Here is a 14,903-nt window from a genome sequence, read left to right as displayed (position 1 = left end):
TTAAATTCTGTTTTGTTTGATGCCATTATTACTAAACTTACTTTCTTTTTGTTAATATTTGCCTGGCACCTCTTTTTAAAACCTTTTGATTTTTCGGCTGTTGTTTGTTTTAGGTGTATCTCTTGTATCAGACTATTTTTATTTATTTATTTATTTATTTATTTATTTATATCAGACTATTGATAGGAATTATGTAATTCAAGGTGAAGTTCTACATCTTCTAACAAGGGATGTGAATCCATTTATGTATATTGTGATTGATGATGTTATTATACTTACTATGTTTATCTATGTGTTTTATTTATTGTACCTGTGGCAAAAAAACCTTCAGCATTGTATTCCCAGAGCCAACCAGGGGGCTGGCCTCAAAACAGCAGATGTTCAGCAAATGCTCATTGGATGAAAACTTCCTTGAGCCCTTTATTCTGATCTGATTTGACAGATTATGGGAAAATAACTCCATTGTAATGGGGTTGAGACTAAAGTCCAAAGTATTGGCAAAAGAAGTTTCAAGAAGGTTTTAGTTACATTTTTAAATCTAAGGGATTTTTCCTATTCATGTAGATTTAACTTCAAAGATTTTGAGTTTTCAAAAAAAAGAAAAAAAAAACAAAGATTTTGAGTTTTCTCTAAATATGAGGTCTATTATTAGTGGTAGTGGGGAGTAAAGAGTAAGTAAAGGTTTTAGAATTGGAGGAGGTAATCCAGGCTGTCATCTGTACCAGCCATGCTGCCTGGGTGGGTGTACACCCAACATTTCCCAGCAAAACTCCATCACTGTTTCAGTTCTGGATTTAGATCTCACATATATTGATATTTCCAGCCTCATCTACCAGAGTACCGGATAATTGATTTACTTTTGAAAAAATAGTATTATGGCAACATTAACTTTATTGCAGACTGCTCCCCTGGAGGAATTACTAGGCTGGAGAAAGACAAACAGATTTAATGGAGAGGTATATAAAAAAATGAAGTTAGGATGGCTCACAATGTAGGACATCATTTTCTTACCTTAATTGACAAAGAAATTGAAAACATAAAAGGAGCATATGTTCCATCACAGTGAAAAGGATACTAGACTGGAATCAAGGGCCTCCCAGATTTGGCTGTGCCAGTTGGGCTCATCAAAACATCTCCGGAAATCCCTTTCAGTACAAAGGAGCTGTATTAGTTGATCTCTGACATTTCTTCCAACTGTAAAATGCTTCCAGTCTGTGTCTGGAAAAATCTTCCATGAAACTCTGGTGACAGTTAACCCAACCGGTGCCCTTAAGATTCTGTCGTGATCTCCCTGCAACTCATACCAGGTTCATCTTACTTGGTGATTGATTATAAGCCATGCAGATTTCATAGTTTTGAGTACCGTGTTGAGCATTGATGTGTTTCTCTAAGCTTTTACATGGTAGCCAGTTACTGCGCTGTGAGGATAAAGCCCTGTGGCTTCTCCAGTTGCTTTGCCTTGTTTAGAGCAGCACTCACCCCAGTGATTCTTTGGCACTCGGAAGAAAGGACGCGGGTGACAGATGGACAGAGCTAAATGCAGCTCCTCTAGCTGGACACCAAAGGTTCCCTCCGTAGTGCTGAACCCAGGCTGTCCTCTTCTCCCTTCCTCCCTGAAATGACATTATTTTGCAGTAGAAGGTGAACTACAGAATTCTCTTCTCTGCCTGAATATCAGTTGGAAGCTTGGAAATTTGATCCAACCTGGGAGTTCAATGAATCTACAGAAGTAGAACCCAGTGTCCCACCTGGTGATTTGACTGAGCACAGACTGCTCTGTGCTGAGGCTAAGGACTAGGGTTAAGATACCAAGATACAGCTTGGCTGAGCAAATGGATTTTCATAGCCTCCTCTTCTCCATCTGCGTTTTCTTCCAATTTACTACAAAACTGGTGTTGGCCTCAATACTGTTTGCTCTTCCCAGCCATCCTCACGATTCCTACCTCCTTGATGGATGTTGATATTTTGAAGAGTGGTTTTAAGTTATTCTTGGAATATAGGGGTTCCACTAAGCAAGCCCTTTAAAACCTCTTGGGGGCAAGAAGAGAGCAGAGGGTGGGGCTAGGACCCTCTAACATGTGTACACTGGGAAAAAACCTGGGAAGGAGTTTGACATATTTTAACTTGAGTTTAACTCCTATGAGTGGAACTAGAGCTATTTCCCTACAGCCTTTTCTTAAAAATGGCCATAATTAAGTATGTATTATAAAAGTGAATTGTCTGAGTTCTGTTCATACAAGATGGCTTCTGCCCCCTGGGAGGACTATGGCTTTCAGTGGTCATGGTGCGCCAGGCACCATGCTCCTCGTGGCACAGCAGTCCCCTGGTCCTGGCCAGCTCTTCCTAACCTGATGTCTCTCCCCTCCCAGAATGGCTGCAGTCTGTCCAGGCCACCATGATCCTGTCCATCATCTTTAGTGTTCTGTCGCTGTTCCTGTTCTTTTGCCAACTCTTCACCCTCACCAAGGGGGGTCGGTTTTACATCACTGGAGTCTTCCAAATCCTTGCCGGTAAGTTGGAAATGAAGTTCATGGGGGAGACTGTGCCTGTCCATGTCCATGGCTGGGGAATGATCAGTTAGTAAAGGGACATGGCCCCAGAATGACTGATATTTGAGTGTACCTTGGATGGTTTTTATAAAGTACAGGTGGGTGACTATGTGCGTTGAGTGCATACCTACACCTTAGGATTTGGGAACTCTCCACTGTTCCACAGAATGAGATCCATAGGGAATAGGACTTAGGGAGTCTGGAAGGAAGGTCCCTAACCAAGCCAGACCTATCACCAGGAATGAAGCTACAATTGGGACACATATCAGAGGTAAATGCAAAGAGTATCAGTAGAGCAAAGGCCAGTCTTGAGGGTGTATCTCCGTAAATTACATTCTGCCCTGAGGAGCCATCCCTACTTCGGCATGGAAAGTGGCCCCAATGTGCTGCTGAGCCTGCTCTCAGGTATGTGTCTCCTCCCTCTGAGCAGTGACGAAGGCATGGCAAATTCTTACTCTCCTTTATTCCCCCTCCAGGGTTCCACTGTGGTTTGATTTACTGTTGTCATCCTCATGTGTCTTCATTTTGACACTCCTGGGTAACATGCCATTATTTCCAAATATGGGGCCGTGACAGCACATGGGAGGTTTCCTTTGTTTCCTCCTAAAATTACCTTCAAGTTCCCCCACTGTACAGGTTATCCATATGTACAATATGCAGAGTCCTAGAAGCTTCTATTATAGAAGGTGACATCTTCCAACTTTGTCTCTAAATTCTGACAGACATCTTCCTTCATTGACTCTTATCCTTCTGTCTGTTGACTACTAGTTGACTCAGTCAGTAGACAATGGAGAGAAATAAGAGGCAGATGTGGTGGATCTTATAGTCCATGCTAATAAGTCACAAACTCCATATGTACCAGAGTACATCTACGTACTATGAGATGTCCTAGTGTCTGGCTATCTGAATAGGCAAAAGGGCTATTCTATTGTCTTTTATTTTCCTTGGTTGTTGGAATGTCCATGGTGCTGAATCACCACTCTGTGCTCAGGAGGCCAGAGGGTTGAAAACAGCCCACATGTCCTTGGTGGGTGGATGGATGTGCAGATAGAATGGCTTACACATGGCTATATAAGGCACGGCTGAGGTTGAATGTTGACCTTTTCTAGAAGCCAGAGAGTTACTTTTTCCTGGAAAAAGGAATTAGCCTGGACAGCTACTTATCATTAAATACTAAATACATTTCAATATACACCGTTTGAGGATTTCAAAACCAAATAGGGCTTTGCTCCTTGCGTAGGTGTTATTATACTGAGCCAAGCTCCTGGAGTGTTGCCAATTTTGTTAGATCACTAATTATGGAATAAGGTATCATTCCTAGGTATGTTAGAATCAGAGCTATCATTAGTCACTCCATTTCCAGAAATAACACACAAAACTAGAATGTATTCTGGGATTTCTTTTTTGGCTCACTATTTACGGTTTGATATCAAGTCAAATGATGTTCATATCTGTTGCATCAATGGATGCATGCCAGACTTAGGAACCAGATCTTTCACAAAATGTTTATATCTGACCTATACAAGTATTATTTTATTAATAAATAAACTGAGACCGGGAGAGGATAATGAGTACCCAAGAGCACCCAGCTCATGCAAGAACAAGTGAATGCCTCTACTTCCTCTCATTCCACATGGACTCAATATACACTTAGGAACATCCTTATAGTTAGAGATACAGAATCCACCAAAGTTGCTACAGAACACAAAATCCAAGGCAGAAACTTGGCTTTTCCAAAGTGAATGTGCTAATCTGTCCTGTTTTGAATCTCCTCTGAACTCAACTCATGCCTGCTAGAATTCTGCTATTAAAAAACCTCTCTATATCTAAAAGCACATGATTTGTTCCTCACTTCTCCCCTTCAAATATCAATTCTTATCTCTCATGGGACCCAATTTTCAGTTTATCTGTTCGTCAACCCAGTAGCCCATGTTGGAAGAGGAAGTTGTCATGAATTAGGAACGTCAAGCCACAGTAGCCATCGTAATTTTTAAGCCCAGAGAATGTTCTGTTCCTAACTGTTTGCTCCAGTTAACGTGAGCTGAAAGCAAGTCCACTGGCAACCACAGGCTCTCCAGAATGTTGGGTTTGAACTTGCCATGTAGGGCCTTGCCACTCAAGTTGAGGACTAAAGGAGGAAGGGGCTTCCTTTAGAGACTCCCGTGCTGCTTCAAAGCACCGAAGTATTTTGAGTGGAAGCCACTGGAAGATCTTCTGAGTCTCCCAGGTGGCTGTTTCGGGCTGCACTGTCTCTGCCTGGCTTCTCTTTGGAGGTCTCAGCTTCAGTCTTCACAGATCATGCACAGGAGCATGCAGGAAAGGCAGGGCTGAGGTGTGGGGGGGCTCTCAGGCCGACTGTAGCTTTAGGAGCAGTCTCTGCTTGCTCTAGATTACACCTCTGCGTGTGGTTATCGGTCTGCCTGCTTCGCTGCCTCATCCCCTTCTGCTTTTCATAATAAGCCACAAGCCTCACATTTAAGAGCTGTCTTCCTTTGATTACATACTTCTTAGGTTGGCTGCTTCCTGGAGATGTGTCGAGAGGCTTCATCTAGTTCATCACTTTTCAATCTTAGCTGTACATCAGAATCACTGTTGAGGGGTGCCTGGGTGGCTCAGTCAGTTGAGTGTCTGACTCTTGGTTTCGGCTCAGGTCATGACCTTAAGATTGCGGGATCAAGCCCCGCATCCAGCTGTGTGCTTGGCAAGGAGTCTGCTTGAGATTCTCTTTCTCCCTCTCCCTCTGCCCCTCCTCCTACTTATACATTCCTTCTGTCTCTCAACTAAATCTTTTTCAAAAAGAAAAAAAAAAAAAGAATCACCTTTTTAAAAAGAAGATGCTTTAAAAAAAATACAGTGTTCAGCCTTCATCCCCGAAGAGCTCTTGGGTGGGGCAGCTCCTTGGGTGACTCTCATGTTAATCCAGGGTTGGGAATGACTCATGTAAACCATCAAACCATCTCTAATTCCACTATAAGGTCTTCAAAGAATTTCTCTGTTGACAGCTCATCCCATTCATGAGCCATAGATTCTTCTAAACCTCTTTCTTAGAGAAGAGTCATTGTATCCTCTATATGGATTTGGGGGTCTTTTTAAAAAAATTTTTTTTCATGAGAGACACAGAGAGAGAGGCAGAGACATAGGCAGAGGGCGAAGCAGGCTCCCTGCAGAACTCAATCCCAGGAACCTGAGATCACAACCTGAGCCAAAGGCAGACGCTCAATCACAGAGCCACCCAGTTGCCCCCTGGAGTCTTTTTTATTTTCAGAACCGGTACCCATCTGTTCTCAGACAATGGTTACCCTGGCCCTAGCTCCACTGGGCTGGGTTGCACTCAATGGGAAAGCATCAAGAAATTCATAGAGATACAGACCTGAAAGACAGAGCCACATGTTTTGATCTGTATTTCACTGCTTAACACCCAGCACCAAGCTCCGGGCATACCACGTAGAAGGCCCTGAATAACCCACTTGTTGGATGACTGGATAATTGTATTCCCTTGGCAGAATCAAACACGAGTCACATGTGTAGTTAGTATTTATTGTGATTAAGAAGAAAAGACGGAAAAAAAGACTCCTGAGTGAGTTTTTCTGTTTGTTCTGTTTCTTCTATCAAATAGATACAGACATTGGGGCTTAAGCATGAAAGACTTTGGGGGATGAATAAAAGCACAGCGCCCTCCTTATTCTGCGGGGCTCAAAGGCAGTGGCGGCCAGTTACCACATTTACAGACCCCCCCCCCCATTGGGGGTGAACTGTTCCAAATGTTGCCCTGGCCATGCCCAGGTCAGAATCCAGGAATGCTGTGGGTGGCTTTCGAGGCAGCAGGGGTCACTTGGACGCTGAAGATGGAAATGGGGCCAGCAGTGCAGAGAAGGTTCTGTGTAGGTCAGATAGAGAGCCCAACGCTTTTCAGTGGAATGGACCTTCCGGCCTCTTCCTGCCCCACCTTGTGACCCTCCAAGGTGCTCACTCATCCATCCAAGGCCATGAGGCACCTCGTACCCACCATTTACTTTCTAGCCAACTTCACCCTGGCTTGTGCTCCAGGTTCTCGAATGAACGGCTTCTGCAGAGATCGCTGATGTAACTGCTCAAGTCACTTGCTGGGCCCCTGCACGCCTTTCAGTTCTGTTGACCTCTCACTGCTCCCAACTGTTTATTCTGTGGCTTCCAAGACCACTGTTTGCCCAGTTAGCTCACTTAGCCCACCGGAGACGGGGGAGGCAGGCCAGGGTCCCCCTCTCCCCCTCACCCCAGATCCAGTCCAGCCCTGAGTCCTGCCCCACTGTGTAGCATCCTGGATGGATATTGTGTCCATTTCTGTTCTCTTCTTGCACTCACTAACACCACCGCAGGTGTGCAAAAGCCAACTCAGGTGTCTTCCTGTCCCCTGTCTCATCCCTGCCCCTAAATCCATTTCACCTGCTGCTGCTGTAGTGATCTTCCTAAAACACACACCAGATCATGTTTCCTCTCTGCCAACGATGTGCTTCCCACCACAACTTCCTCAGCGTGCGGCTCAGGGCTCTGTCGCCAGGCCTGGGGCGCTCCCCTGCCTCCCCTTACGCTGCCCCCACTCTGTTCTGGGAGATTTTTGTCTTGGTGGTTCTTCTGCTGGTGGTTCCCACCCAGCCCTCTCTGTCTTCCTTGCCTCCCCCATGTTCTTCCTTTACTGGCACCCCCTTCTCACCCTTTCTTCACCTGGCTGACTCTCTTGCACCCTGTATACTCAGGTCATGCACCAGCTCCCCCACCAGGCTTCCCTGGGCTCCCCAGTTAGGACTCTGGGCCTGTCCATGCTCTCAGGGCATCATCTAGTGCCTTTCTCTCTCACTCTCTTGAAATCATGTCAGACGACACTGGAAGGTTCTACTGGCGTGGCTGTTTCTGAATGACACTCCCCTCTGAATCTAGGGGCCATGTCCAGTCCATCTTGGTGCCCTCAGTAGCTAGGACAGTGCTGCACACACTAGGGACTCATTACATGTGTTCTGAACCAGACAGAATGGAGATAAGGAAGTGTGGAGAATTCCCTCCGTTTCTGCCTTTGCCTTTGGCCCCTTTTTGGTTCCCTTCTAAGGGTTCTGGGGTCTGATTGCTCACCTGTGTTTGACTATCGCTGTTAAGGGAGACTTGAGGCCTCCCCTTAAAGGGGGCCTTGGTGGTTGCAGATCCAGCTCAATGTTGTCTGGACAGGGTCAGCGGCCACCACTTACAGGTGACTGCCCTCCGGGACTCAGGCCCCTACAAGGGCGTCCCCATCACTGCCAGGGCACAGATTCTGGTCCTTCCAGAAGGAAGGACCTTACTTACCTTCCCCGTGGGGGCCTTCATCCCCACGCCCCCACCTGCTAGTGGCTGAGGAAGCCAGTTACAGCCCACTTACAGGGACAGGTGTGTGACATTGGAGGGACTACCGAGTGGCCTCAAATACCCCATTTTCCAGGTCACCTCTCGTGCTGTACATGCAGACAGCCTGGTAATAACGTATTCCCTAAAACATCAGTCTCCCGACGACCGTAATTACAAGGCGTGTGTCCACTCTCGGGCTTTGTCAGGATCTGAGCTCAGTGCTTGTCGCAGCGAAGCTTAAATTCATTTACTGCTGAGATTCTCTTGCAGCGAATATCATATAAACTAGGCCACCTGGTCAGTCACCACACTTCTGAATCCTGCCTCCCTCCGTCCCTCTGGGTCACAGATAGTTTGCTCTTTGCCAGTGAGATCTGGGCACAGCTGGTCGATGCAACTCTCGTTCCAGATGGCCCATTTGGAAGCCTTGCCAGCATGACAAGTATCACCTGGTCTTTTAGCATGCATTTCCCTTGGTCACATTTCTCTTTCCATAGCCCTGCTCTCATGAGGTTAGCCCAAGAGATAGTCTCAATCTTTCCTAAAGACACAAATTTGCTCTCTGCAGAGGTGAGCTATGGAGCTGTGGGGAGAAAAGAATTGGGGATCACAGCCTGAGGCCCAATGAAGCCTGTCCCTGGCAGATGCAAACGGCTGTCTTTCTCCAATGACAATTTGCCAGCTGTGGTTTCCCTTCTAACACAGGCATCTTCGCTGCCTCCTGCATTTTCTGTAGGTGGCAGGTCCTGGATCCTATCCCGCCATAGTCCCAGGACTATTGTGTGGCTTTCTCAACAGGGGCCAACCCGGTGGGAGTTCACTCCTCTGACTTGGAGAAGGCCAGTCTTATCGGGGTGGTGAATGTAACATATTCCCACTTAGGCACTTTGTTCAAACAAAGTTGCAGTGTCCCATGGAATAGCAGCCCAAATAGCAGCGAGGTTAGATGTAGGTGGTCTCGGGAGTTGGGAGCTTTGGAACCACAGGCATCCCACATAACATGCTGGCTTTATAATAGAGTCACTCAGAGCCTCTCACAGACCCTGTTTTCAAGGAGGGAACAGAGTGAACAGAGCAGGCTTTGTGCAGCTCCGGGCGGGGTGCTGACATCACCGGGCCCCCTCCTGTGGGGGGATGCCGACTGTCACTGTGGGCATGGACCATCACTCTTGAACTTGTCTGCTTCAAGAGCCTCTAGGTGGAGGTTTTTCTTATCCTTTTAATGCCAAACAGCTGCAGAGGTGGGCCTGATTTTATCTGTGTATCCGATGACCTTCTCCTCCTCTTTGGGCTTCAGACCAACCTTTGGGCACCAGAAACTATTGGAAGGGATCAAGTGCAATGATAGTTTACTCTCTCTGCTTCCCACCCATATCCTGTCCTTCCTCCTCACCTTTTTTCCTCTCTCCATATTCCTTTGTCTCGATCAGTTACGTGGCAGTCCTGCTGAGCAGCCCTGGGTTCTGCCCCGAGCCCAGTGCTCCGGCCCTGGCACCACTCAAATAATGGCAGTCATTTCACCTTACTGGTTCAGATGACACCACCACCCATTTGTAGAGTGACTCGCGGGTTTCCAGGGGCTCCCCCACCCAAATCTCCTCGGAAAGAGCTAGGTGGGTTTATCTTGCAACCCACATCATTGCTGGCCACCTCCTCCTGTCAACTAGGAATTGGTGACAGTTGGAGGCACAGAAATGGGACCGAATAGATGACAAGGCGCCTTGGAGATGCCAGTCTGGGGCATGTAAGTCAGAAGCAGAGAGCAGATTGCTTCCCATGTTCCTATATCTTTGAGACCCCTCCTCTCAATTCTGCATCTGGCAGCAGATTCTTTCCAGAACCGGATATGCTTTTCTTGTACAGTGTTGTCTGTCAAAGATTGGGCGATATGGTCTGTGTGTGTGTGTTGTGTGTGTGTGTGTGTGTGTGAATGAGAGAGAGAGAGAGAGAGAGTCCAGGGCAGACAGGGGCTGGGGCAGGTACCAAGGGTCCTGTGGAGTCTGCACTGGGGATGGTAGACAGTGACCCCTCACTGTGACCTCTCCCTCATGCTACTTGTCCCTCTCTTTTGGCAGGTCTGTGCGTGATGAGCGCAGCGTCCATCTACACGGTGAGGCACCCAGAATGGCATTTCAACTCTGACTACGCCTATGGCTTCACCTACATCCTGGCCTGGGTGGCCTTCCCGCTGGCCCTTCTCAGCGGTGTCATATACGTGATCTTGCGGAAACGTGAATGAGGCGCCCAGACAGTTGGTCTGAGGCACTGAGCATACATAGGGAAAGGGAGGAAGGAAACCAGAAACCTGAAGAAAAAAAAGAAAAAAAAAAAAAAGAGCTAGCCAAAAAACCCAAACTCAAACCAAACCAAACAGAAAGCAGTCGAAGGGGGGGTGGGGGTTAGTGTTGATTGAAGATGTATATAATATCTACGGTTTATAAAACCTATTTATAACACTTTTTACATATATGTACATAGTATTGTTTGCTTTTTATGTTGACCATCAGCCTTGTGTTGAATCTTAAAGACGTAGCTAAGGAACTTGACATCTTAACCGTATAATCAAGCTCAGTAGTTTTGTTCTGTGTTTTGTTCTTTCTGTTTTGCCCGGACATACAATAACTCCATCTCGCCCCTTCCCTTTTATCTGAAAGAAGATACCTCCCTTCCGCTCCACCTCATTCAGAAAACCAAAGTGTGGGTAGAAACCCCTGAATGGCCAAAACCCCTTAAACTGTGGGGGACCCAGTGCATTGGGCACAGAGACGGGCACTGCCCAGGCCTCCGTGCGAAGCCTCCCACTCACATGGATAAAACCCCTAAACTGGAGCCCTTGGCAAAAACAACGGCTTGTGGCTTTGGAATACTTGCCCTTGACGGTGGGTGTCTCAGTCACACGTCTAGATGAGAAATCGGTGACAACGAACCTATGAAATGGTGCTATGTATTTACCATTCCTTATTATCACTAATCATCTAAACTACTCACTGGAAATTCAATTAACGATTTTATGACGTAAAGTAGAATGGAGACCTGAATAATTCTGTGTAATATAAATGGTTTATAACTGCTTTTGTACCTAGCTAGGCTGCAGTTATTACAATAATAAATGAATAATAAACACAGCCTTCATTGCTCCTACATTCTTCTTACGGTCGGAGCATGAGGACAAGCCTCTGGACCCCCCGGGACAGCGCATTCCCAGGGCTCAGCTGGGTCTAGACTGTTCTCTGCCTCCAAGGACTGTCTGGCAATGACTTGTATTGGCCACCAACTGTAGATGTATATACGGTGCCCTTCTGATGCTAAGACTCCAGACCTTTTTTTTTTTTTCGGCTTTGCTTTTTCTGATTTTATACCAACTGTGTGGACTAAGATGCATTAAAATAAACATCAGAGTAACTCACTGATCTCTCCTGGGATTTTGTGGGGACCTCGGTGGGGGTGGGACGTGCGTTTCAGAGCGGAGAGAGGAGCTGCAGCAGAGAACAAGGTTGAGCTCATGGTCGAGGTTGCACTTTGGCTTGGCTTTCTTTACAGACTACAGGGAGCATGTCATGCCTCCCATAAGCCTATGCAAGATGTCTGCTAATTGGGGAGGCCTGGGAGTTGCAGCTGAAACAAACTGTAAATGGGCTGGAAGGGACTTAAGTGTTCGTTTAGCTCAGCCCTCTCTCTTGTGGTCTTTTCTGTGATGAGCCATGTGGGGACGATGGAGGCATGTCATGCATTTGCCTAACCTATGGAGAATGTTGGTGTGAGCAGCACAGTCCCCTGACCTGTAAAAGGAGGGGATGTATGTTTTAGCGGAAAGTCTACATGATGAAGACTTGAGGCCAGACTTTCAGGTTACTAGGCATCAACTAAGTGCCTGATGTGGTCCTGAGGGAGGGCACGGGCCAACTGTGTCATCTAGCTCCAGTTTTCTGGGCTGTGTCTCACCCGTAGATGTTTTTACCCATTGACATTATATCGTACGTGTGTAATACATTGAGCTCACGATGCACTCAACGTTAATCCAATTCTCATTGAGTACCTACATTGAACTGGGCATCAGGGATCGAGAAAGGATCATATACACTTTTTAAAAAAGATTTATTTATTTTTGAAATACCATGCATGGAGAGAGGGACAGGGGGAGAGGAAGAACGAATCTCAAGCAGACTGTGTGCTGAGCACGGAGCTTGGCACTGGGCTCGCTCCCAGGACCCTGAGATCAAGACCTGAGCCAAAATCAAGAGTCGGATGCTTAACTGACTGAGCTACCCAGGTGCCCCTGGAATCATATACCTCTTAATCACAAAGGGTAATATTTTAGTGAGAGCATAGGCAAAACAATTATATTGTAATGAAGAACATATAGATTAGGCTTCTTGGGTTTGAACCTGCTCTCTGCCCCTTACCAACTGCAGAAGGCTATTCAAACTCTAAGATTCCATTTCCTCATCTGTAAAATGAACATGCCAGTGCCAAATTTATGGGATTGTAGAGATTAAAAAGAGATGGAATATATAAAGTGCTTAGTATAGTGAGCAGTAGGTAGAAAGCCTTCTGTAAATCAGTGGTTATCAGAGATGCAATGTTTGAGGTGTATCACAAGGAGACGTTGATTGTTCTGGGAAATTTGCAATTCCAGGCCCAGCATTAGAATCTCCCATGCAGGGGCCACCCCAGAGATTTGGATTCCTTCTGTCTGTGTTAGGCCCCACCCTGCCTTGATGGATTTAAGGGACCCTGCAGGTGATTACAGTGCATAGCCAGGATGAGCAGCCAGGAGCTAGTCAAGTGCTTTTCAGGACTTCAGTGTGCTGAGGAATCACCTGGGAATCCTATGAAATGCAGATCTGGTTCAGTAGGTCCGGGGTGGGGACTGAAGTTCTTCATTTCCAATTCGTGCCTAAGTGATGCTGATGCTCCTGGTCCATGGACCACACTTTGAGGAGCAAGCGCCAGAATAAAGCCACCTTCAGGCACCTCATGCTCTTGTGTCTTTGAACATCTATGATGGGAAGGCCTCCCCCTTTCCAGGTTTTCAATGATGATAAGCTAACTCTGCTTGTGACTTGGAGAGATGGGGTCAGGTGGCACAAATTGCTACAGGAGCATGTGAGACAAGTAATTGGGAAAACTAGGGACTTCAGGAGCTTGTACCTTGAAAAGTATACTTTCATTTCATAAACCTTCCTTTATAATATTTACCTAAAAATTAAAAATGTATACATGTAAGAATAAAGAAAATCAAAAGTGGCCCAAATCTCCCCACCTAAGTAATACTTTGGCATAAAAAAATTAATATATATCTAGTATTGTAACATCCTAAAGACATCTAGGGGGAAAAATAATGTGTGAAAGCCTCTTTCTGCCCTCCCCAGTCTCTTGCCAAAGATAACCTATAAAACATAGCTTATGATGTCTTCCATGAAAAAAGACAATGCCCATATATAGAAATCCATAAGTATTTAAAAACTATACACCAAAGTGGGGGTGCTTGGGTGGCTCAGTTGGTTAGGTGTCTAACTCTTAATTTCAGCTCAGGTCTTGCGCTCAGGATCATGAGTTTGAGCCTGACATTGGGCTCTACACTGGGCATGGAGCCTACTTAAAAAAAATAATGTATACCAAAGGGATCAAACTACTTACGCTGTTCTGTATCATGCTGTTCTTTTCATATCAGCATATACTTCATTATTTTCAATGAGCTCAGTTTAATTCTTTCAAAATTCTGCATTAGTATTTTATTGTGTAGCTATACCAACCTTACTGAGCCTTGGCTCAGAGATTTTTGCCTGGGTAGAATAGTTTCTACTCTCCTTCCAAGGAATAGACTTCATCTGTACCAAAGAGTGAAGAAGTTCAAGCCTCAAGGTGCTCTCAAGAATAATGGAAGTGCTGGGGGAAGACTGTGAGAGGAGATTCAAGACACACTCTAAACTGTAGGCTAGTTGGTTTGCAGGAAAGAACACGAGAACCCTACAGATCAAAGGAACCCTCTGGAATCAGAACAAAAAATCAAACCTTGACTTCAGAAACTATTCCTTTAAAGGAGTAAGGATTGACTGGATTAGTTTGTAGATCAGTTTATTTTATTTATTTTAAGATTTTATTTATTTATTCATGAGAGACACACAGAGAGAGGCTGAGACATAGGCAGAGGGAGAAGCAGGTTCCCAGTGGGGAGCCCAATGTGGGACTTGATCCCAGAACCCCAGGATCATGACCTGAGGCAAAGGCACACGCTCAACCACTGAGCCACCCAGGACATTGTTGAAAACAGTGGAGAAGCCAGCAGTAAATCAATGGGATCTAATAGTGGGATGTGGTCTGGAAAATAGAGAAAGAGAAGCTTCCTGAATCTCTTGACATCCCAGGGTAACAGTGAGCATTCCAAAGCTGTGCTTCCCTGAAGAACAACATCAGAGGCTAAACACTGGGGAGGAAAGAGATCTCACTAAAATAATCTAATCAGTTACTGAATACAAGCATACCTCATTTTATTGTGCTTCTCTTTGCAGATCTTGAATTTTTTTACAAATTGACGGTCTGTAACACTCTGCGTTGAACAAGTCTATCAGCACCATTTTCCCAACAGTATTGGGTCATTTTGTGTCATTATATCATATTTTGATAATTTTAGCAATATTTCAAACTTTTTTATTATCACATTTGTTATGGTGATCTGTGACCAGTGATTATGATTTGCTAAAAGCTCAGATGGTAGCAATTTTTAGCAGGAAAGTATTTTAAAGTGTATCCATTAGGTTTCATATGTATAACATCATTGCACTCTTAGTAGACTACAGTAGTGTAAACACAATTTTTATATGCACAGGGAAACAAAAAACCCTACTTGACTTGCTTTATTATGATATTTGCTTGATTGTGGTGGTCTGAAACAGGACCTGTCATATGAGGTATGCTTGTAATTAAACGAATAACAGTAGCAGAGTAGGGAGAGCCATATCCAGAGTTGCTATAATATATTTATATATTATAATGTATTAC

General features: G+C 45.3%; 1 protein-coding gene across 2 annotated transcripts in view; it reads left to right on the top strand.

Annotated features, from left to right (window-relative positions):
* PMP22 (peripheral myelin protein 22) overlaps nt 1-11,307 on the top strand; it is a 32,314-nt gene extending 21,007 nt beyond the window's left edge. For both annotated transcript variants that reach the window (XM_025428323.2, XM_025428322.3), the window contains exons 4-5: nt 2,370-2,510; nt 9,977-11,307. In XM_025428323.2, the coding sequence (XP_025284108.1) occupies nt 2,370-2,510; nt 9,977-10,140 (305 nt within the window). In that variant the 3' untranslated portion in view covers nt 10,141-11,307. The remainder of the gene's footprint in view (nt 1-2,369; nt 2,511-9,976) is intronic.
* The last annotated feature ends 3,596 nt before the right edge of the window (nt 11,308-14,903 follow it).

Source organism: Canis lupus, chromosome 5, assembly GCF_003254725.2.
Source record: "Canis lupus dingo isolate Sandy chromosome 5, ASM325472v2, whole genome shotgun sequence".
Taxonomy (NCBI): Eukaryota; Metazoa; Chordata; class Mammalia; order Carnivora; family Canidae; genus Canis; species Canis lupus.
Note: the sequence above shows the minus strand (reverse complement) of the source record. Positions and strands in the feature narration are given on the sequence as shown.